At 39.5% G+C, this 25,559-nt stretch overlaps 1 protein-coding gene across 8 annotated transcripts in view; it reads left to right on the top strand.

Moving 5' to 3' along the window:
* Window positions 1-25,559, top strand: part of LTBP1 (latent transforming growth factor beta binding protein 1) — a 389,672-nt gene that overhangs the window by 194,787 nt on the left and 169,326 nt on the right. For all 8 annotated transcript variants that reach the window (XM_055327297.1, XM_055327298.1, XM_055327299.1 and 5 more), the window contains 2 exons: window positions 8,532-8,756; window positions 9,932-10,206. In XM_055327297.1, coding sequence (XP_055183272.1) covers window positions 8,532-8,756; window positions 9,932-10,206 — 500 coding nt within the window. The remainder of the gene's footprint in view (window positions 1-8,531; window positions 8,757-9,931; window positions 10,207-25,559) is intronic.

The raw sequence follows: 25,559 nt of genomic DNA on the forward strand, positions 1-25,559 counted from the left end.
CCAGAATTCTCAGCTCTCTGCCCTGCCTGATGCCTCTTGACACTCTTTGAAAGAGCGGGATTGGTAGTAGTAGCCTGCATAACTGGGAGAATAGCTCTTTCTCCAACTGAGCCCTGTCGATCGACTCCTGGGCCCTGAAGCAATTCTCCTTATGCCCAGATTCTCACAGGGGCTGTAGATGGCAGAAGCATAGTGCCAGGGGGGCCAGAGAATTTTGTCTGTTTCATTGACTGATATTTGCCTCATGCTTGGAATGAGGCCATTGGTAGATCTACAATAAGCCTTCATTGAATGAGCAAGCATCACTTTTTGAGCTTCTAGCCATCACTTCTGACCTCACTGGAAATCAAGGGGACAAGTGATAGACCAGCAGTGTGCAATAGAACTTTCCCAGTGACGGAAATGGTCTAATCCATGCCATCCAACAAATGCTATTCATTTCCTTTTTCATTTCATTGTTCTTGAATCTGTATCTCTACTCTTCCACTGATGTCTATGGCCCAGCAAACCTATGTGTCTTTCTGTTAAAAGACCAAGAAGGGGATGCCTGGGTGGCCCAGTGGTTGAGTGTCTGCCTTCGGCTCAGGGCATGACCCCAGGATCGAGTCCCTCATTGGGCTCCCCCATGGGGAAGCCTGCTTCTCCCTCTGCCTATATCTCTGCCTCTCTTTAGGTGTCTCTCATGAGTAAATAAATAAAATCATGAATAAATAAATAAAATCTTAAAAAAAAAAAAGATCGAGAAGCTCTGGTGTGATACAACTTATTTATTTAGTCTACCTGATTTGCAATAAGCTAAACCCACCCATCTGAATTAGGGCTCTATTAGCAAACCCTACTATGACCAATTATGAAAAATGTGCCACTGGAAGAAGAACTTAAAAGGATTTGGGACAAGATTCTGTGGTGATACTTGAGGGACACCTCTTGGTTCTTCCTTCATAAGGGCTGTGTGAGCAAGAGCACTGGACTAGAATTTAGGACACCTGTGTTCTGGTCCCATTTCTGTGACTATGACTACACAGCCTTGATGTCCTAAGCACACACAATGTCTGTAGCTCACTATCTATAGAATAAAGTGGTTGAATTAACTTATTTTATGAATACTTTCTAGCACTTGTGTGGAACTTTAGTGCTCTCTGGAACCTAGTTAGAAAGTTAGTAGTTAGAAAACTACTCCAGTATATGCTCAAGTTATCATATGCCAGAAAAACAAGGAGTGTTAAAAGAGGTATAGTTACTTGCTGGGTTCTTTTCCATTTGGAATTTTTAGGAGATTGTTGGGAATTTTTTGTTGAGTTCTTATCTGTAAGATTCATACTGTGCTATGAAATACAGGGGCTACAAAGATGAGAACACCATGGCTTCTTTCCTACCATGTTCCAAATCAAGTAGAAGGAAAATAAAAAAATAATTATAACAGGAGGCAGATTGATAAATGATACAAGTTTTTTAGGTGCCCACCTCAAATTAGCAAATGGCACTAGGATTGTTTCTGATGAAGCATGCCTCTTTCTTTGGAGGAACATTCCTTTTTGGGGGGCCATATTTGGACCAGACTTTTTTTTTAAAGATTTTACTTACTTATTCATGAGAGACAGGCAAGGGGAAGCAGGCTCACTGTGGGGAGCCTGATGCAGGACTCGATCTCAGGACCCTGGAGTCATGACCTGAGCCAAAGACAGATACTCAACCATTGAGCCACCCAGGTACCTCTGGACCAGTCTTTAAAGGGCTGCCAGAATTTGGAGTGGCTGTGATGTCAGAAGGTTTTAGTGCAATTTTGTGTTCTTAGGTCAGATGTGTATTGTAGCGGTTTCAACTTTGCAGATATTTTAAAATTCTAAATCAGCATTTAAGTCCTTTCTTGAGGCTCAGGAATAAACAAATAACAAGCAGGTATTACTTAGTAGGAGTATAAACTTGGTCTTGGGAGACACCACAGAGTTTGCAAATTACAATAAATACAAAAAGGTTTTTAACCTTTATTTATAATACTCTTGTATGTAGCATAAGTGATATCACTTGGTACTAGGCATAAATGGTATTACTTGTTTTGAGAAAGCATTTTTGCAGTAATATTAAAGAAAATGCTAGGCTGCAGTAACTAAAATGGCATTATGTCTATGCAGATTTTTGCAGTAGTACCACTGTAGAAAGTAGGGTCTGAGGATGAAGCATGTCATCGTTTTTATGAAACTGTTAAGTGCAGCATTACCATCTCCCCCTGTGATATGCTTATATAGTTTACCCAAATAAAGTGCGCTTTCCATAACGCCATGAGCATTTTATTAACTGCTCTGTCAGTAAGAATGAAACTTAAATTTGAATCAGTGTCTGATTATGCATATAATTCAGTAAAACATACCACCTAACAAAGTAGCTCCAGTTACTTTTACAGAAATTGTAAGGATCTGGGACGCCTGGGTGGCTCAGTGGTTGAGCGCCTGCCTTCAGCTCAGGGTGTTATCCTGGGATCCAGGATCAAGTCCCACATCAGGCCCCTTGCGGGAGGCCTGTTTCTCCCTCTGCCCGTGTCTCTGTCTCTCTCTCTCTTTGTGTCTCTCATGAATAAATAAATAAATAATTTAAAAAATTGCAAGGGTCTGGATATATATCCTTCCCCATTTTAAAATTTAAATCCTGCCATTCCCATTAGATGAGATGGGGAAATCAGGACATCACTATATTGACTAACTTGGTTAGACTTTTGAAAACCAGAATTTCAGGGATGGAAAAGAACCTGTAGATTGTATCTTGGAGCCACCCCTTTTAGCAGATGGGGACACTGTATGCACAAAATGAAAACATCTTCGGTTTTCAAAGATTCTTTCTAGAGGGTACCCCCATCCTAAGGTGTCTGGAATTCTTGTGTTTACTCTGCAGCCTGCAAATGCTTCTGTTTTTTTCCCCCCTAAGGGTAAAAAAATCCTGGTGTTCAGGAATTTTTAAGAGATAGCTACTCTGACAGTTTCTGTGGATGAAGGGTAATAAGTAGAATTTTGTGATAGCATTGACAAATGGATCTCCTTGGGTTATGCAAAGGATTAAACTAGATCAAATTAGATAGCTCAGTGCTATGGTGAGGTTGATACTACAGGAACAGAAAGCCATAAACAAAGCTGAGATGATGAATGGCTTCATCCCAAGTTGGAAGCTCTCGTGTGCATGTGTGTGGCAGGGCTTCATATCTCCTGGATTGTAAACAGAACATGGTATTGAAGCATTTGCTAATGCACCCAACATTAAAAACTAGTGACATTCTTGGAATTCTTGTTTGTATTAAGGTTGATATTTTGCATTTGTTGAAATCTGCAATCCCTTTAACTCGAGCCCAGTAATAAACTTCAGGATTTGATAAGTGGGAATGGGATGAACATGGTGTTCCTAATTACCAAAGCAGGTAAAAGATTCCCTCTGGCAGGGAGAGGGTGGTGGGTGCCTTTTTAACTCCTATGAAAGTTTTTTCCCTTTGCCTCAAGATTTCTTAGGACTTTTTATTTATTTTTTATTTTTTTGCCTTTTACTTGTATTATCAAGAACACAGAAAAAAGAGAATATTAATCTGTTCTCCACACATTAAAAAAGAATCCTCTTACCAATGGAATGATCCTGTATTTAATGATTTTTTTTTTTAATTTATGAGAGAGAGAGAGAGAGAGAGAGAGAGGCAGAGACACAGGCAGAGGGAGAAGCAGGCTCCATGCACTGGGAGCCCAACGTGGGATTCGATCCCGGGTCTCCAGGATCCCGCCCTGGGCCAAAGGCAGGCGCCAAACTACTGCGCCACCCAGGGATCCCTATTTAATGATTTTTAAATTAAACCTTCTGGAATTTAACTTGAATCTGGTAGATAGTATTAAGCCACTTTCTGGCTGAATAGATTTTAAGGTTTGAAAAGAGGGCAGCGTAGAGATATTTAGGGGAAGAAATAAAGTGATAACTTTGACTTTCTAAAAATATTACCGCTTTTTTTTTTTTTCATATTCCAAGGCATATCAACAAAAATGCTGCAACCCTTTCAGGGAACATTATTCTTCTAATCAGAGACAAGTGGGAAACTTTAAGTAGCTCTTCAAATCAAAATCATGTGTGTGTATGTTCTGTGAAATGACAGATGTAGGTTTTTCTTCAGATGGAGGTTTGTTTTCCCTGTTCTGCCTTAGCCACAATAACTTGAAACGGTCTGTCTGCTGGCACGAAAATCCAGGGGGTGGGTGGAGGGGCCAGGATGTTGCTGCAGGAAAGTCGAGTACATTCCTAGGGCGCCTTTTGGGGACAAGCAGCTGAAGCATTTTTATAGTCAACTGAGATAACAGGAAAGAAAGAATATGGCTTTTTATAGTATGTATTTTGAGAAAATTCAGTTGGCTCGTATTTGTATACAAATAATGAATATCTATTCGCTTAACTCCTAGCTTGTGACGTAAAACGTGACTGTTGTATTGGCCCGATTTCTCGAGTAATGCCGAGTTGTTTTCTAGACAACTCGGTTGTTACTCTAGTTGTTTCTAGAGTGAAGGGTGGAACACACTGAAACACTTGGACATATTTAAGACCTCCAACTTACTGTTCTTCCAACCTGGGCCCCTTTGCTTTTTTTTTTTTTTTTTTTTTCCTCATTTTGATCACTACTACATTTTGACCTCACATAGTAGTGGCATGAGATATTCGGAGTGGTTGTCATGAAATTACACTTTCTGGAATAACAGGCTAAGGACCCATATATCTCTCGTTATTTGCAGTAGGTCCCAGGTGACCATGTGATGCAATATAGTGAGTTAGTTAATTATGATGGTGGCCAGCAAAATGTCAGGCTGCTGAGGAGATGGAATTTCTCAGCCAGTGTTCTATGTTACACCTCCTAGTTGCATGTTCTAAAATTTATGTGCCAGGGCAGCCCGGTGGCTCAACAGTTTAGCACTGCCCTCGGCCCAGGGCACGATCCTGGAGTTCTGGGATCGAGTCCCACGTTGGGCTCCCAGTGCATGGAGCCTGCTTCTCCCTCTGCCTGTGTCTCTGCCTCTCTCTCTGTGTCTCTCATGAATAAAATAAAATCTTTTAAAAAATAAAATAAAATATATGTGCCATAGGTAGACTTACAACCAGCGTACTGCAAGCTTCTCAAGTCAGCCTTAAAGATAACTTATTCTTTTAACTCTTCATGTGTTGAGAAGGTTTTATAGAACACTGGCAGCACAGACTGTATATCACTAGATGATTGTTTTGAGAGCTGTGTGATCTCGAGAAACAGAAAGAAACCGTTCATAGTTAAATCCTTAAGTCTGTAGGTTGATTTTTGTTTTTTTGATATAAAAGATTATTGAGCTATAAAAAGAGTGCCTGCCACAAAGGACTCAACGTGTAGTTATTGAATTGAGGCAAAGAACTTGATATTGTAATTTAGATTTTAGGAAATGCTGGAATAAGCGAGTAGATATTTTACCTCTCAATCATAAATAGTTATAAATAGTACCCACTTATTGGTTAGAGGAAGTCAAGCAGAAACTATTTCCTTTATGAACGAGAGAGACACAAGGTTACTAGAGCTCTATGCTGGGACATTGCTGTTTCCACTTAGACTAGTGCATCCTTGAAACACTTGTGTGAAAGCTGCCTCAGGAGTTTAAGGGTAGATTTAAATAAAACTAATTAAATTGATATTAGATTCACAATGGGTTGACATAGAAACATCTCACAAAAGTGAATTGGTTAACCTTTCTTTGAAGAGAAAAGATGGTAACATATATGAAGTTATTTTAGTATAGATTGTAGGCAGTCTACTTTACATGGTACTGGAGGACCAAATAAATGATCTGCAAACTTTGAAACCATGCAAAATGACCTTAATAATCAATGGGAAAATGACCAGTGTCATGACCTTTAAAATTTTTTGTCAAAACATTGAAGCTTTCTTACTGTAGGTTATAAATGTATAGGGCAATGCAAAAAAAAAAAGTGAAGCTAATATTAATTTAATGCCCTATAATTTAAAATGTTAGAACACTGAGAACATGTTTTATTTCTTTGAGTAGAACTTATCAAGAGTAGTTGGAACATGTTTGCTTTCTTCTCACTGTGTAACTTGCAATGTGGGCTGTCTCTTCTCTGTGGCGGTGAATTGTCCTGTTCCTTCCCAAGTTTGGATCCGCTTCCAGCTTGTTATCCTTGGTGCTTCCACAGCTGTGAACTGAGTGTTCTCTCAATATAGCTTCCTGTGGGACATCTCCATCCTCTTCCTACAACCACTTTCCAATTTCACGTTCAGTGTTACCACTTTTTATTTCTTTGCTACACTTTCTTTTTGTGCTGGCCCCACATCCTCTTTCAATTATGCACTTTTGCAAAGTGCCCTGGGAGTTTCTTACCACAAGACTAAGGGGGCAACACAACCACCTGTTTACTATCTGCGCTTGAATTGAACAACGGATGTGCAGGGACTGGTTGTCCTGCACAGTCGTGGAAGTGACACGATTGATTAGTAATCATGATACACATCTGTTATTCACACAGAGATTTGTGGACCAAAAAGCTAGCAGTGAATTTTGTGCTTTCTGTAATTCAGCATTAATATACTGTGACAACTGAAGTTGGAACCATGCTGTCAGGGGTACTGGTGTTATGTGACCAAACTGTGGTCACTGAAATTCAAGCCCATTGGAACCATGCAAAGTGAAGAGTACCTCATTCTGGTAGTAAATTGTTTGTAGTACATTTAAATCTTGGCCTGGTTCCCCTTGCCTGTTAGACCGAGCACATCTACTGTAGCCAAGTGATTTAAAAATTGAATTGAGAAGTGAACTGGGGGGACGTCTGGGTGGCTCAACAGTTGATCGTCTGCCTTTGGCTCAAGGTGTTATCCTGGAGTCCCGGGATTGAGTCCCACATCGGGGTCCCTGCATGGAGCCTGCTTCTCCCTCTGCCTATGTCTACCTCTCTCTGTCTCTCAAGAATAAATAAATAAAATCTTAAAAAGAGAGAGAGAGAGAGAAGTGAACTGGGAGTTATGAAGTGTTTGACCCAACCATGGGTTGGGAGTGCTTTGACTCCTCTCTCTTACCTAACACCTCAGAGTAGAGTGTGCACTGGAGAAAGCATATATTAATTTCCATCCAGCAGTTAGGTTTCTGTTAATGACCACTTGGTGAATGGAAGTATTGGGGGGAAGATGATGAGTTTGATTTTGGACATTTACAGTTTGAGTTGCCTGTGGGGTATCTGTGTGAAGATATATTGTAGTAGATAGATTGGAGCTCAGCAATTGAAAGCTTTGGTTAGGAAATAAAATTTGGGTGACATCAGCTTCAGACATGGTAAAATCATCAAGGAAGAGTGTATAGAGTTAGGAAGGATGAGGAAGTTAAGACCAAACCTTAAATCATACCAATAATTAAAAGGCATAGAAAGTGGAGCCTGCGGAGAATATTAAGTCGCAATGGACAAAGGGGAAGGAGCACAATAGGTGAGTGAGATGTGATGGAAACCAAGGGAAGAATGAAATCTGTCCATTGGGTTTAGCAACATGGAGCCCATGAGTGACCTTGGTAAGAGTAGTGTCATGTAGAAGAGAGGTGGAGAGAGGGAAACAAAACCGGGTCCAAGGTAGATGGTAGTGTGTGGAGAAGTGAACAGACAATTCTTTTGAAAGGTTGGTCGTGGAGGAGAAGGTTTAAAGAAGGTAGAAGCTAGAAGGAAGAGGAGTTGAGGAACTTTTACCGTTCAAGCTGGTAGGAATCTGATCAGGTTAAAAGGCTAATAGGAAGAATTTGTTAGTGATAAAGAAATTGGCTATAAGCTTAATTTAGCCAGAATTTAAAACTTCCCTTACAATTCTTTGCCCTCCATGTCCTTTTATCTTTCTTTATTCTAAATCAAGTAAAGTCCATACTGCTGATCACTCTGCTACTTCTGAGTTTCACTGGGGTCTTATTATCCCTGTGAGATTGCAAATTCCTATAAAGCAGGATCCAAACTGTTCTTCTCCCTGATTCTGGTTAGCACCTCATTCCCTGTCTTAGAGAAAACCCTCAACAGCTACTTTGAGCACTCTCATTTGTTTCTTTATTTTTTGAGGAACTAACTAATGTCTTCTATGTGCCAGGAATTATTCTAGATGCTAAGGATATAAAAATCACTAAGCCAGACATATCTCTTTTTCTCAAGGATTTTATAATTTAGGGAGACAGTTAATAAACAAGTAATAAAGTACAAAAGAAGCAAAGTAATTATAGAATGTAACAGATAATAATTCTGAGCAAATATGTATATATTCTTCTCCCTGAATTCTTTCCATTGTTGGGGGGAACAACCATAAGCAATTGGAAAGTTAAATGACATAGATGTAAAGAAGATAGTAATAGAGACTGTTTTTTTTTTTTTTATGTAGAGACTTCTTTGTTGAATGTTTCTAAAGTCAGCAGGAATATGATGGTTATAATGTGGGCTGTGTGTTTTGGGAGTTTTCTTGGTTAGTTGTTACTTAGCATTTGAGAAACTAACCAACTCTCCACGTTTTCTCTTTTCCCTTTTAGTAATTTGCCATCTTCCATGTATGAATGGCGGCCAGTGCAGTTCAAGGGACAAATGCCAATGCCCTCCAAATTTCACAGGGAAGCTTTGTCAGATCCCAGTCCATGGTGCCAGTGTGCCTAAACTGTATCAGCATTCCCAGCAGTCAGGCAAGGCATTGGGAACGCATGTAGTCCACTCTACACACACCTTGCCTCTGACCATGACTAGCCAACAAGGAGTCAAAGGTAAGCTTTTTTATTTTCTTTTTGCCCATTTGTCAGACTTCTGTTAACCTGCCAAAGCAAGTGTATTGAAACAGAAAGAAGTATGTGATCTGTGGCCTTAAAAAGTGGCAGCAGGGGACAGAATATGGGCCCATGTATGTGACTACAGTACTTTCTAGGCCATAGAGATTTGGTATCTAGGAAATAAAATAAAATAGGAGCCCATCCTTTTCTGCTGGCTCTCAGCCCCAGGAGCTGTTACACACACATATGTCTGGCAGGGCCTAGGAAGCAGAAGGATGAGCAAGGCAGTGTTCAGGCCCATACAGTAATATGCTAGTGGATCACATACTACCTGCTGGTGAATACTTTGTTTATTTTTTAGTCGAAGAGTGCTTGGTTTTAGTTATAAACAGTCAGTTAACCTCACTGGGCTTCAATTTATTCATCTATAGAGGAAGGTAAACTAGGTCACTTGGAGCTCAGAAATTCTATGACTAATTCATTTTTTTAAACCTGGCATGTATACATGCACAGTTTTTGAAAAGGGGTCAGAGAAGTGTTACTGGCCTTACTCTTTAAAACTTGAATGTTAGCATCAGAAGATGAAATTTTATTTGAAAGCTGCAGCAAGTAAATACAGATATAAAATATCACATATAGGTATTCTGTGTGGCTCATGAAGCACATGAGTATGTCTATACTATGATGTTCAGGGTAAGAGAATTATGCTCTGTGAAATTGTATTTCCTCTTTTGATGTAGAAAGTTTGGCAATGAAAACTTTGAGAGATGCAGAAGTAGTCAAACTCCTTAGTCTTTACTACTATTTTTTGATAAAATGTACCCACCTATGGCCATAAGCAGCATGGATTTCATAGTTTTGTGACTCTGAAAGAAATATTTTTGTCTCATGAATGTGTCACTGTGAGATGTTTTAATTTCTCTTTGAATAAATAAAACTTTGAGTTTTATTCTTTAAAAATATGTAAATTTGAGTTTAATTAGTATTTTGGACGTACCCTCTTATTCTCCAGAATTGATGGCTGAGCAGCAAAAGTACATGCTATATATATATTTTGTTCCAGGGGTAGCATATATGCAAATAAACACAAAAGTATGTATATAATATTTGCTTTAATGCTGATTTGCATGTTAAGTATTCATGACTGAGTTTTCCTGTCAATCTCTTTTTAGTGAAATTTCCTCCCAACATAGTCAATATCCATGTGAAGCACCCTCCTGAGGCTTCAGTCCAGATACATCAGGTTTCAAGAATTGACGGCCCAACAGGCCAGAAAACAAAAGAAGCTCAACCGAGCCAATCCCAAATCTCTTACCAAGGGCTTCCCGTCCAGAAGACCCAGACAGTACATTCCACATACTCTCACCAACAAGTCATCCCCCATGTCTATCCTGTTGCTGCTAAGACGCAGCTTGGCCGATGCTTCCAGGAAACCATTGGGTCACAGGTAAGCAATATTGTCTAGCCCATGTTAGTAATGCATTCTAGGTGTGGTCTCATATTAGTAGGAAAGCCAGACCTGGTAAAATGATTTTCTGTAGAAGGGGTTGGCAAACTGACCACAGGCCTGTTTTTTTGTAAATAAACTTTTCCTGAAACACAGACACATCCATTCATTTATGTATTGTCTATCCTTGCTGTCATGCTATTGATGATAAAATTATGTAGTGTCAGTGAGTTTATGTGATAGCTAAATCCTAAAATATGGTCTGCAAAGCCCTTTACAGAAAAAGCATGCTCATCTCAGTCTAGAATATTAAATAGTGATCTTTCATAATTGTTGCTGGAAGTCCATGATTGCCTATTTATATAGTTTTTCAATTAAGGTGATCTGTGTATAAAACATGTGTTGGGCATGAAAGATGATATGTGAGATGTATTCTGCAAAGACATTTAAAAACTTTTATGCCTTTTTACAGTAGCTTGCCAGGTTATACAGAGGAAATTTAACCCCTGTGTGCACTAATAACTTGCCATCTTTTCTCTCCTAATAAAAATTCATAACTAGAATGACAAAGCAGGAGTTGTTTGAAGTGCTGTTTAATATTGAATTTACATGTCACTTCAGGCCTATATTTACATCATAAAATGGGACAAAGGCTGAGTTTTCTTTAAAACTCATCGTTAAATGTACATAGCAAAGGCAATATAAAAACATTGGTTCTTCTATCCAAACTACTTTGTAAACTTGCTTTGGGACCACATGATAATGATGTTGATTTGTCCTCCAGTTCTCATCTTGTCATATGATATGTTTGGATCCCCCATGAGAAGAGTAGAGAGGTAACTGTATTATTACTTAACTGTTGTTGCCTGAATATTAAAAAGAATATATTGTGGGATCCCTGGGTGGCGCAGCGGTTTAGCGCCTGCCTTTGGCCCAGGGCCGATCCTGGAGACCCAGGATCGAATCCCACGTCGGGCTTCTGGTGTACGGAGCCTGCTTCTCCCTCTGCCTGTGTCTCTGCCTCTCTCTCTCACTGTGTGCCTATCATAAATAAATTTTAAAAAATTAAAAAAAAAAGAATATATTGTGTGTGTGAAATAATTATAGAAAATAGAATCAATTGTTACTGCTTTAGGAACCTAGAAAATACTTTTTAAGTACTCTACCAGTCCATGGTAGGGCTATAATTTTTCTTCCAGGATAGTAAGACAAAATTGGTTTATAGACCCTAATAGAAAAGAGCACCCATGTGGATAGAGTTAAGGGTCTGTGCTAGGAAACCAGCTTCTTTATCTGTAAGGTAGAAAGAAGAATATGGAGATTTGTCAAGATGAGACAAGGTAATGTGAGCACTGCTTTGCAAATGTTGTAGAATTCTGTAATTATTGGCTTAGAGGTTACTCCTCTCTGCAGATAGAGTCAAACTTAAAAATAGAGCAGATTATTGGTTATGTCTTGTAATTTCAGTAGAGCAAGGAAGGCTTGATCCCCCAAACACAACCTTTGTCACCTACCTGCAGATACCCGGAATGCCCACTGAAGGGTACCTTTTCATTACTCAGTTGAAGACCAGGCTTAAGCAAATGCTTTATGGAAAAGGAACATCATCAATTTAAATTTAGCTTAGAAGTAAAGACTGGATTATTGTGCTAAGCGCAGGTTTTAATAGGGATAGAGGGCTAAAGATAAACTTCATAACTTGACAATGTTGCCCTGGGTTAGCTTTGGAGAGAGAGGATAATTTTCATGCCATTTGCGTTGTTTAGTCATTCCAGTTTGGGCTGGTCATGAGAAAGGAAAAAGCGGGTCTTTTTAAAACTATGTGCCCAATATCTTTCTCCCTAATTTCCAAGTTGGAATGTAGAGCCTAAAAAGCAAGAAAAGGAGGCATTAACAAACATAATTTTTGTATAATGTTAGGGAGATGATTGCTAACTAGAAAGGATAAAAAACTATTTACTTTTAAGCCTAAGCTGGACAATATAGTCAAAGTGAATTAGATAATTGGTGGAGTTACCCAAATAATCCAAACTCCATGGAATACTTTTGCCTTATCTGGATACTTTTCTGCCTTTTGGTCTGAATGATCCAGACAGTGATCTCAGTTCTTAATTTATTTTGCATGTGTAGTCGCTAATACACAGCTTCAAAATAAGACCTGTTTTCAGAAAACATTCTCAGTGTATATTTGTCTTCTTGTTACTGAGAAATGCTGCTGGGTGCCTGTGGTTGCTCAATTAATTTGTGTGATTAGGATGATCTAGGCATTTAAAAATATACACTACTGGGGCACCCTGGGTGGCTTAGTTAGTTAAGCAAATGTCTTCCGCTTGGGTCATGATCTCAGGGTCCTGGGTTTGAGCCCTGTGTCTGGCTCCCTGATGACACAGGGAGCTTCTCCCTCTTCTTCTGCCCCTCTCCCAACTTGTACATTCTCTCTCTCTCTCTCCCCCTCCCCCTCTCCCTCTCCCTCCCTCTTTCTCAAATAAATAATATATTATAAAAATAAAAATACTACTGGTAAATAGTCAATAATATATAAGATATATACTACGAGAGTGTTGGAAAATATGTGTACTTTTTTGCTGTGGTTAGTTTGCAAACAAAACTTCAGGAGGAGGTGTAGGTAGATTTTGAATGAATTGCAGAAACAACTGCATAAATGCTCACTCATTGCACATTGCTTTGCTCAGTTGGGAACACTTGTTAGCTGCAGATTTTGGCTGTTGAGACTTTGAATGTGTTAGAGTTACCAGTAAGCACCTGTGTTTATGCCATGAGAAGTCATACACAGAACAAATTTGGCATAAATTGCCCTTGTTTCTATGACATATTCTAATAATTAGTAAATTTGGAGTTGAAAACCCCACATGAGCTGTGATCATGTACTTAAATTCAGGGGATTTTTGTACAGTAGAATTTCGGGAATTACTTGGATGGTAGAGGAAAATGGATGACTGGCTAGGGAAGCCAGCTCCTACAGAAAACAGGGAGAATAATTAAAGGGAAGAGAACAATGCTAGAAATGGAGAAGCAAGTGTCAGGAAAGACCAGAGAAGTGAAATAGCTTGGTATTCCTGGCATGCATTGGCATAGATACATGAAGCTCATTACACCTGAGGCATAATGCAGTATAAACTACTTACACCAAGGGAACAATGTCATGAAGCCTCCTTGACCAGGCAAAGTCAGAATCATTAGAAGTGTGACAACTGGTATTATGTGCCTCCCAATGTGCTACAGTATGGAGTTTACACATCATCCTTGAAGTAGTCTTCTCAAAAATGGTTCACCTGAATCCGATCAAGCCCTTACACCTTAACCTATCCAGTTCGTAGGGAATGAAGAAGTCAACTAAAAATATTGCACACATATCTCCTCTATCAGACAGATTCATAATGTAGGATATTATTGCCTGGTTTTTGCAAAAAACCTTCTTATGGAAAAAAGGGTAACTTTTCTAGAAAGAGGCAAAGAGACACAACAACAAATGTAACATATGAACCTTAATCAAATCCTGGCTAGAAAAACACAACACCTAGCTCTTAAGGGCATTTCAGGAATAATTGGGGAATCTAAATAGGACTGGATATTAAATGATATTTTTGAATTACTGTTATTTAGGTATGATAATGATGTTGTGGTTATGTAGGACTGTGTCCTTATTCTTGAGAGATGAATGTTGAAAGTTTGAGGGGTAAAATACCATGTTTATAATTTATTTTCAAATATATTTTACACAGAAATATGGCAAAATTTTAACTATTGTAGACTCTGAGGGGTGGGTATTCAAGTGATCATTGTATTATTCTTTGAATATGTCAGAGTATCTGAAAAATTCTTGAGGAAAAGAAAAATGGTAAATTTCTCAATGTAGAATAATCGAATTTTGAACTGAACTTAAAAGCTGTAACTTTGATACATTTTATGAATTTTAAGAAAGTAATTTTTAAAGTTTCAACTTAGGAAAGAATGGGGTGGGTGGATGTGGGAATGGTAGATGTGAGGAGGCCAGGGAAGAAAAGTTGGCCTTGGTCCACTTTGAATTGACCAGGGTCCAGTCTAAGAAGTGAAGTTGAAAATAAAGATGAATGTCTGAGCTTTTGTGAAGAATCAAGCATCAGGATTTGATTATGGGCTGTTGCAAAGAAAAGGATGGTGATGAGTTGGACCATTCTGAACTAACCTACTTGAGAAATCGGATAAATCCTGACTCTCATTGATTAACTGACCCTGGAGGAGGATTGTAAGGTGCAGATGAGTAGCTACATCTTTGTTTTAAGCAGCCCCATCCTTGGCTGACATCAAGAGTGGTGTATTCTTGAGTATCAATCAGGAAATCCAGTACTGTTTCAGAGATGGAGTAAGAGTAGATGAATGGAGAAGGTTCAGTGGGCAGCAAATAGATCTAGTGGTGATAAATTCATGAGAACAGAGGACATTTCTTTGGGCTGTATTATGAAGAGAAAAGAGCAGGAATAATGGGATTGGAAATTTATAATTTTTTTTACCTTGACAGACTGTGCCAAGATACGAGTTTGAGGGGTGGGGTGGAGGGAGGAATTGGTCCTCTTGTTTTACTGTTGTACAAAGTGATGTTCCATTTTTTGAGTCCTAAAAATAATGTCTTCTTTTTTAGATCATAAAGTATTGGTTTCTGCATGAATTGGGCTGGGTACAGGTACAGACATAAAAGGACAGAAACTAATAGAATGAATGGTGTGGCTAAGAGGAATGGGTTTCTTGAATGTAAATCAAATTTTAAGTAGTTAGCAAGTCATAATTTGGCATTTACGTATCTGTGTGCTACCTGAAGAAAATCATGGTACTCTGTAAGTTTGAAAACATTTTGGCAGGTTTGTTTACTGCATAGATTGAGGTAGAATTACATCTCTAATGATTACAATTACCAGCTACTTTTAGGAAAATCTCATGTTATTTCACATGCTTAAAAGTTGAACATTTCCATGCTAGTTTTCATTTCTAAGGAAAGGCCAAATTTCAGGAAATACCCCTCCAATTTCTTTTTGCATCACAGGGACATTGAATACATATACCTTTACCATTGTACAAGGGTTTCCTTTGTTTTAAATTGGTTCTCTTAGCAGTGACCTAAATTTGAAACTTACTTGGCATTTGAGTTTTTGGTTGTTTTAAGCATGTTTTATTTGTTGCCCAGTTGCTGGAAACAAACATTTGCAGTGACCTAATGATGCCAGATGGTATAAAAAACCTTGTCTGAGAAGTGTTTAGAATCATGATGTAGGGCTTGGGGTCCAGCGTCCACACTTGGGTCTGCCATTGTCCAGTTGCGCAATCATGTGTTCTTTGTTAAACATGGGAACATGCCCCTTAATTAGACACAGACATTACAAGACGAGACAAAAAAGTCAAGTGCTTCAAGACCTTCCTATTGCAGATGCCAAGAGAGCAGAAAATTCCACATATAAACACCTGAGTTAACTAAGAACAGAAGTACTGGAAAACCTGAAGTAGGTGTAAACAAAAAAGATATTTTTAGTACAGTGCTTTAGCACAGATAAAGATGATCAACACGCAAACCCACTTTTTGTAGTTTGCAACTTATAAAGTGCCCATAAGTTAAAAAAAAAACCATAAGAAACAAACTCTAAGATTAAATTCTCTATTAAAATTAGAGAAATTCTCTGTAGAAGAAATAATCCTAATGTAGATTAGGAAGAAAAAGCAGCAGTAGTTGCTGTGAAATCCTGAAATTATTGGAAAAGCCTTTCTTTTCTTTAATTTCTGGTCATACAAATAATCAGAACTGGGGCAAAACTGAGTTAAAGCAACCCAAGAATTATTTGGGAGATCCTCTTAGAGGTTCCAGAAGTTGTTATAACAGTTCTCTTTAGACAGGAAAAACTGGAAACAGAATGGGCCTTTGAAGAAATAATTGGATATAACTGGAGATAGATCATTTATCTATCTCAATTTATCATGGCAGATAAATTCAATAACATCCTCCATCTCTAAACCTAGGTACTAACACACACACACACACACACACACACACACACACTTTTTGAAGGGCCAAACAGATGCACTTTTGTTTAAAAACATTTTTTTTTTTAAGTAAGCATCATGGAGAAATTAGCAGGAAAGTGTGAGCTCATAAAAGTGGAAAACTATCCTAATTATGGCTGAAAGTACTTTTTTAAAAAGTCTCAATTCTTCAGTGACAGGACTTTGAAGAAAAATATTTTTTGGTTTCTACCACACAGAGGCCAATGAGAAAGTAGGGAAACAGATGCCAGGGCTGTCAGTTCCATGTGGAAGAAGAAAATACAGATGGATGGATAGATACCCGTGTGAATTGTTACCGATGTACATATAGAGACAGACTGTAGACCATGAAAATCTCTTCCAGTGATGGAAAATGGATTAGGTCCTCAATTACAGGGGCTGGAACATTAAGCTCTGCTTAGAAACCTTTTTCTTTAGTTTCCACACTGCCAGAATGAGGCGTAAAGCTAAGATGGAATAACTAGTTGAGGATATTCTGATGGGGATGATGCTGAAATCATTGTAACACTTTTCTTTCTTTTTTTAAAGATTTTATTTATTTATTCATGAGAGAGAGAGAGAGAGAGAGAGAGAGAGGCAGAGACACAGGCAGAGGGAGAAGCAGGCTCCATGCAGGGAGCCTGATATGGGACTTGATCCCGGGTCTCCAGGATCATGCCCTGGGCTGAAGGCGGCACTAAACTGCTGAGCCACCTGGGCTGCCCATTGTAACACTTTTCATGTTGGTTATTTCCCTAAACTAAGTCCCCAAGTGGCATAAGTAGCTGAGCCTTCTAAAGAAGGAGTAAGTAAACGACATTTTAGCAAAGATGCTTGGCCTCTCACTGATGTATTATCCCTTTGGTGGGAAGGGGAATGGAGACAGGCTGGGCCAGCAGTGGGTACAGTCATGCCTGTGGTCCTCACCCCTTCCCCATTTCCCCAGCCATATGCTTTTAGAGGCAGGGCCATCCCAGGTGAACTTGGCGTTCATCTTCTTGCAGATGTACTGCTGGGCAGTGACTGGGAAAGGCTAAGCCAGGGCTACCAGCCCTCTGCCCTTTCTGTGAGCAGAGAGCCCCACTGAGGTACGCCAATTGCATTTACTGAAGTTTGGCCTCCTTCAGCTGAAGTAAGTCATTAACACCAGGCACTTCGTAGGACATCAGGGTTTTTCTTCAGTGTCCCACTCAAATACTCCTTTAGCATAATCTAAGAAATATGTAATCAAATGTTGATGAGTCTGGTTGTCTCCAGTGGCTCCCAAATGGCCACCCTTGCCAGATCTTACCTGTGTCAACAGCAGAGGTAGCACTGACGATGTCACGCATATGTCAGTGATGAGTGCCTGAGGCTCTACAATGTAGGCTGGTCTTGCTCCAGCAGATTTACTAGACATACTTCCTGCAGGTCCCCTCTCCCTCTGAGCTGAAAGGATCAGTAAAGACAGGGATAAGATCCAAAGAGAGAAAGAACTGCATGTGAAAGAGAACATGTCTGCATGTCATTGGGCTTCTGCCAGTGGCAGGGAGAATGCTGGTTTTACTTGGATTGAATGTGGCACTGAGACATTAGGATAATCAAAACATAGATTCTTAGAACTGAGGTAGAGTACTTTGGAGACTGGACGATGACCCATACATTACCCTTTCTACCCCCTAATACCAGTCTTTCCCCAGGCCAGTGTCTTCTGGTCACCTGTGAGTATCTGCTTTGAGTGCTCACTCACCCTGACCTGTTTCATAGACTTTATGCTTCCTTGGTCCTCCTCAAACCCCTCCTCTCAGATGTTTTTCATTTTATTGGCAATGAAAATTCCTTTATCATGACATGCAATATCAAATTTCCATGTGCTATATACCTCTAGGGCTCACTAAAATAATACACCTATTAATAATTAGACTCCTGTTTTTGTTGAGGAACAGGCATTGAAATTAATTATGGGGCACTTGAGAGTGAAAGCATGTTATGTCACTTCGGATGCTGGCAAAGTGGCACGGTTTTGTGATTATTAAATTTGAAGATGATAATTCTGAGTACGTTGGGAATAGTTTTAAGGGACCAAGGCTTGAGTCAATGGTTGATACTCATGACAAAATGAACTAAGAGTCGCATGACAAAAATGTTTAAAGAGTCGCAGCTGGTATTCTAGGGTCTGTTGTTGTTTCTTGGCTTTGTCTACATGATCCCTTAGAATTGAGATTTGCTAACACAAAGTGGAATCATCTGTTTACTTTAAAAAAAAAAATCAAAATAAACCCCAGTCGTCCGGAATCTGACCCATAGATTTGTGGAGGAAAAAAAGCAACATTGCCCTGTGTTGAGAGCTGACGGAGTGACTCCCCCATGCTGCCCTGCCTCTTCTCCCACAACAGTTATAGTACAGATTTCTTTTTCTTTCCTATCCTTCCATTTTTTTCTCCTATTGTCTCCTTTTATGTATCAGAGAATTTATGTATAAAATAGAGTATTCTCTTTCATTGAGATCTGTTTATGAGGCTGTGCCTTTATTCTAGTGATGTGTAAATAGACCTGCAACTTCTTTTTTTGAAGCAATTGTTTCAGAATCGGTTTATGAGCTCATAAGAAAATTAGTCTGTCTTTGATCTGCTGCTCACTCATTTGCTGTAGTCTCAATGGATCGAAGGCTTCCAACGGTCGATTCAGCCTTCAGCAAGCGAGGATTTGTACCATTGAGGATATTTAAAATAGTATGTCTTCAGCCCTGAAGAGAATTCTGAAATCCAGACAGAGGAGCTCTCAATATTTTGAACACAAACAGCAATGCTTTCAAGATGACACTTTGAAGAGGTCTGGTTTAGAATGTGCAGGCTTTAATGGAGTTAAGAAAATGGTATGAACATTCTGTGGCTTAGGGACAGGTATCTTAGTAAGACAATGCATTTTTATAGAATTGATGGCTGATAGAGAACTTTGACATGTATGACCTTACTTGACCTTTAAAACACAAGGAAAATTGGTATTTTTGTCTCCCATTTACTTATGTGAAACCCGAGGTTCAGAAGTGCGGACTAGCCCTGTTGGTGTTTCCATGTCCATAGATCTTTCTCCATTTTTGCAAACTTGCCATGTCTCTGGCCCTTAGTTTTTTCATTTTTCAAATAACTGCTTTGGCTGAGAAAACTAACACAGTCTCTTTCAGCTCTGCAGTCCTGTGACTGTGATAATTTTGACATCATCTTTCCCACTGTCTTCTGTGCCACTGATAGTGACATTTGCACAGGATCTGTGGACAGAGCAAACTGCCCAAACATCAACTACATCAAGACCTACTGTGGTCTCAGAAATCCAGGCTGACCTGAGAGCCTCCTCTCCAGTCTTGGCTCTTCCAGAAAGCCTTCCAGTCCTTCAGACCACATCTGCTCTCTCCTCCCTGAACTCTCACTGCGTTTGGAATCCAATCAGGCCATTTTGAATTATCTAAAAATTGTTGATTTTGATCCTCTTTGCCCCATGAGACTGTCCTTTCCATGAGGGCATGGTCATTTAGGAATTCAGCTCAGTGCTGGGTGCAGAGGAATAGTCAGAAAATGGATTATTAGGTTCAGCTAGGTTGTGCTGTGATCATAAATCAACATGACAAAAGCTTGCATTTTGCTAGTGCTAGATGTGTAAGGGGTAAGCAGAGAGCTCTGTGCTATATCTCTGAGTGTCAGGCTGATGGGCTTCCACTATATGAATGCTGTACTCTCTGGAATATGTGGCTTCCTTAATTCCTACAATGGAGCGAGAGAGAGAGAGATGCTGCAAGGGACACTCCTTTTCCTACAGTTCTTGTTCACAGTGAGTCACTTGGCCCTGCCTGTCAGGACTGTGGACTCACTTGTGGCCCTCCCAAAACATATGTTGAAATCTTAACCTCCAACATGACTGTATTTGGAGATAGAGTCAATAAGGGGTAATTAAGATTAAATGAGATTGTAAGAGTAGGGCCTTGATATGATAGAATCAGTGTCCTTTTAAGAAGTGATACCTGAGAACTCACTCTCTCTGCCATATCTGGACACGGCAGGATGGCAGCTCCTACAAGCCAGAAAGAAAGACCTCACCAGAGTTGACCATGCTCTTACATCTTGCACCTTAAGCCTGCAGAGCTGTGAGAAAATGGATGTCTGTCACTTAAATCCCCCAGGCTATGATATTTTGTTAGAGTAGTCTGAGCTAACCCATGGTAGTTAGGAAGCGGCACACACCGGGAAGCTGGGAAAAGTGGTTCTTTGGTGAACAGTGAACATCCTGCCACAAGTGGCAGAGTGTGGTCAAGACAGACCTGGTTTCCTGCTCCCAGGGAACTAAAGAAACCTATTAATATGATTTGTGGCATTCAGTTTTTCTACACTATTTGCAACCAAACCACAGGTAATTATTAGTTTTGAGTTCTGTGTACTTGGATAAGACACAGAAAAACAGAACTTAACCAGATGAGGCACGTGTTAAAATTTACACAGTGGTATGAGACCCAAAATGATTTTCATTTCTTTCAGTATCTCCACATAGACAAAAAGAACCCGAGAAGCACTGAAGCTTAATATAGAAAATTTCCTTCAATGCAGTTGTAGAAATAAGCACTGGGGAAAGGAGGACTTGATGCTCATCATTTTGGGAGTGATCTGGTTGCATAGTAACAACCATGTCTGTCTGCCTATCTTTATTTCCTCCTCAACATGAGTCTGTCTTTTTAGCCACATTCTTGGTAATGGAACTTTGAATAAATTTCATGTTCTCACCATCTAATGTTAGGATTTATGGTGTGATTTGTGTTGTTTTGTTGCAAGGACAGGCTAATGGGAATTATGATGTCAGAATATAATCATGACAATACTTATTCTTTTCACAATGTAAGAATAGCAAGACACATATATCACAACTGTTGAAATGCTTAAATTGTTGTAGAGATGGAGAAAATAGCCCAAGTTTAATTGTTTCTTTAGAAGAGATGTCAAGCAGAATCACAAGTTTCATGCTTAAGACTTTTTTTCCCCTTTGTATGTTACTTTTTAAAACCATTTTTGCCTTAGTGTAACTTTTAAAATACCGTTTTATAAACTAAAGTAGTTGTCTGGAATTCCTTGAAGCCCATGGTTTGGCTTCGGCAGGCTTTAAACAAATACACTGTCAGAAATCAATGTGGATACATTTCCAGCAGTTAATGCCCTAGTCACAGTAGATATTTTGTAAAATCAATAGCCTGAAATATCAGAGGATTATGGTTATATCAGATACCCCAAATGCCTAACATTGTTTTAATTACTCTAATAAAAGAAAGCTGGGTGGATTTAAAAAAAAAAAAAAAAAACCTTGCCTATAAAGAATGTTCTACTCAAGCCAAAGCAAATTTTTTACAAGTTCTTTTAGAAAATCTGGAAGTATTTAAGCGTTTTCCTCTTCTTATGAGACAATGCCTGTTACCCCGCCAGTGCTCTACCATACAGTATTCTCCTTTATGACAACAGGCCTTTAGGACAAGTTGATCAAGTATGTTGCTCTAGTTGCATTAATGATAGACTTAAATATTTGGACCTTCTTTCTTACTGGCACATAGAAATAAACATATTTAATGGTCTAGTGCATGGACATTGAAGAGCTCTCCTGAGATTTTCCAGTTTAGTTTGGAGCCATGGTTGGCCCAGAGGCTATAAGAGCACCATTTTGCTCAGAGGATGCGCAGAAGTCACTTTGCCGGAGTGGGGATGTGTTTATATCATAGTGAAAAGATTGATGATAGGAATAAAGAAGAGCTGTGACAGAAGTTTGGATTCATCCACCCCATTATATACAGTTAGAACTTTCCCCATAAGGGACCTCATCCTGGTTCTTATGAAAAGAAGCCCAAGATTTCCAAAAAAGGGATTTACATTCCTCAACCAAATTTAGAGTACTGAGGGTATAGCTTCTGTTTGCCAGAAAACCTCGGTTTTGTGCCAGAATGTTGGAATAAGATTTTCTAGCTCGGTTGTTGGGAGGTGGGGTGGTGAGATGAACATCTCAACTTCACAGGTGGACAAATTTATGGGACACCCATGCAGGGTGGGTTGATCAATCACAATGTGACTTTATAGTAGGTCACAGCTCAAGAGATGCAAAATCTGCATCTCCATGACCATCTTGAATAATTTCTGATATTTTGCCTATTGATAATCATAATACAATTCATTATAATTACTATACTCTAGAAAATAGTTGTTTAGGGGCATTTGGGTGGCACAGTTGATTAAGCGTCTGCCTTCAGCTCAGGTCATGATCTCCAGGCCTGGGATGCAGCCCCAATCGGGCTCCTTGCTCAGCGAGGAGTCTGCTGCTCCTTCTGCCTCTGCCTGTCCCTCTGCTCATTCTCTCTCTCTCTTTCTTTCTATTTCCCTGTCTCAAATGAATAAATGAAATCTTTAAAAGAAAAAAAAGAAAGAAAATAGCTATTTAAAAGCCATGACTGTTTTCAGGAAGACATAGCTACCTTTTTTGTGAGTACTGGCTAGCAGGAAAAGGGTGAGCATAAAGTAGTGTCAAGAAGTGGAGGCCCATCCTGGTTATCACTGGTCACACTGGTCTACAACAGGGTGTGATGTTAGGACTAGCAAACACATGGCATCATGAAATGTACTGTATCAGTCTGGCAGGTAGGGAACATTTGAGGAACACTGAGCTTCATAGGATTTCCCTGGCACAGCAAAGCATTCCACTTATAGCTCCCTGTTATTCTCTACCCCTGCACTGGAGCCTTTATAAAATCACAGAACTTAAGCACATCAGTGAGTATTAGTAATTAGTCTATACCCAGAACCTATTGTTGAGGAAGCTGAAGCCCATAGAAGTAAGTTAATTTGCTTTGCATCTTGTATTGACTTTGCAGTTGGTGAGGACTAGAACTGAGGTTCTTTGGTTCCTATTCCAGAGTTCTTTGTCCTATACCACCCTGGCTCTTAGGCCATCTCTTTTGGACATGGAGTATTCACAAGAAACCATTGCTACCTATATAAGTCAGCTTGGCTGTCGTAACAAAATACCATAGTTTGGGTAGCTTAAACAACAAGTTTGGGAGATTGGAGACTGATATTGAGATGCTTGCAGCTTCAGTGCCTGGTGGGGCTGTTTTCCTAGTTTGCAGACACCAACCTTGTTGATGTGCTCACATGGCAGAGATGGGGGAAAGGGGGGCAGGCTGTGCCCTGGTCTTTATTCCCCGCCTTGCAAGGACACTAACCCCATCATGGCAGCCCTATTCTCATGACTTCATCTAAACCTAATTACTTCACCTATAGAGAACAAACTGAAGGTTGATAGAGGGGAGATGGGCAGGGGATGGTCTGTGTGGGTGATGGTTATTAAGGAGGGCACTTGTTTGATGAGCAATGGGTATTGTATGTAAGTGATGAATCACTAAATTCTACTCCTGAAACTAACCTATGTTAGTTAACATATAGTGCAATACTTAATTCTTACTAAACTAAGAATTTAAATAAAAATTTGAAAAAAATTAAAAATAAATAAATTAGGCATAGTAAGAGATTAACAACAACAATAATAAAGTAGTACAATTATAATAACAGACTGTAATAAAAGTTATGTGAATATGGAAAAAAATAAACCTAATTACTTCCCAAAAGCCCCACCTGCCTATGCTGTCACATTAGAGGTCAGGGCTTCAACATAGGGTTTTAGGGGATGAGACACACATTCAGTCTATAACACTAGTTGAACCTAAAAGGACATATATTTTCTGGGGCTTGTCTTAGTGAAGTTCCACATTCTGCAGTGGTTTATGACTAAACCATGGATGATTGTGGGCAAGAGGTGTGAGTGGGCTCTGCTATTTTGGCTTCGTGGTCTTGATCTTTTGGCACCAAGACATGGTAGGTGACCAGAAGGATCTGGATGTCCCCAAACTTACTGCTTGAACATTGACATTAACTGGTTGAATTACTGAAATTCAATGACATCATGTTGTGTTTCTTTTTTTTTTTTTTTTTTTTAATTTTTTATTTATTTATGATAGTCACACAGAGAGAGAGAGAGAGAGAGAGAGAGAGAGAGAGAGAGAGAGAGAGAGAGAAGCAGAGACACAGGCAGAGGGAGAAGCAGGCTCCGTGCACCGGGAGCCCGACGTGGGATTTGATCCCGGGTCTCCAGGATCGCGCCCTGGGCCAAAGGCAGGCTCTAAACCGCTGCGCCACCCAGGGATCCCTCATGTTGTGTTTCTTGAGGAGAATTAAAATGAAGTCCATACAATTATAAATATTCCACAGCATTTATTCTCCAAACATTTTTTCACTAGCCAGAGCACTTTTGTGAAAACCTAAACATTTGTAGCAAAATCATAATCTTTTTATTTTCATATTTCTGTATTATTTTTTGCATCTCCTTTCTTGATAAATTGAATCTGGGACATTGTATACTGAGTAACTGTTAGGTTACTTAGTTCTTTGTTAAATAAACCCTGGTTTCTAGGCGAGGAGCCTGGGGAAAGGGATCTAACATTGGTTGTGAGCCTACTGCATGGTGGCCATCTGACTATCTCATATGTATTATCTTGGTCTCTTGAGAGCTCTGTGAAAATGGGCATTTTTAGTTATGTTTTGCAGAGGAGGATATAGGCAGTGAGAGGTTGAGGGTTTTGCCCATGGTGGTAATATATGTGGTAGTTGGTAAAGTGAGAAATTGGACCCATCTTGGTCCAACCTCAAAAGCTAAGCTCTTAGCATTTACTCTGTTATGGGTAATCTTTACACTACTTCTCCTTTGGTCCACAGGGACTGTGATGGTGTGGAAAGGTCTATTTCACCTTCAGAGAGCACCAATTCTAATGCACACAGAGGTGTCTGGGGGTTTGCTTTGTGTTAGGACATCTCTTATTGGGGAAAGCATTTGTTGGGGGAAAAAAGCTCATTTTGGGCTGAATGTAAAACTTCCTTTGTGCTTTTTCTTTGAGGAGAAGTATCGCCAATTTAATAATTATCCGATTTTGGGTGTTTTTTTCGTTCTCTCATAACTGTTCATGTTGACCTTCAATGTCATTTCTTCCCCTCTGTTGACCACCACCCTGTCCTCCCCCCCCCCATGAATGATATACTCTATGCTGATAATTCTTTTTTACTCTTGAGGGGAAGTATCAGATGTACAAAACTATAGTCATATGAAAAAATTTTCCCCTCCTCCTTTTTATCAATATTTCTGTGTTTGCCATTACTTCAAAGATGCCAGATACTTCACTGGAAACAATCCCAAACTTCTTGATTTGGGAAAAGGAACTATCTCCTGATTAATTTTGGTACTTAACCACAAACTGAATCCCAAATTTGGAAAATTCTCTA

The sequence above is a fragment of the Nyctereutes procyonoides genome, unplaced genomic scaffold (assembly GCF_905146905.1).
Source record: "Nyctereutes procyonoides isolate TBG_1078 unplaced genomic scaffold, NYPRO_anot_genome, whole genome shotgun sequence".
Taxonomy (NCBI): Eukaryota; Metazoa; Chordata; class Mammalia; order Carnivora; family Canidae; genus Nyctereutes; species Nyctereutes procyonoides.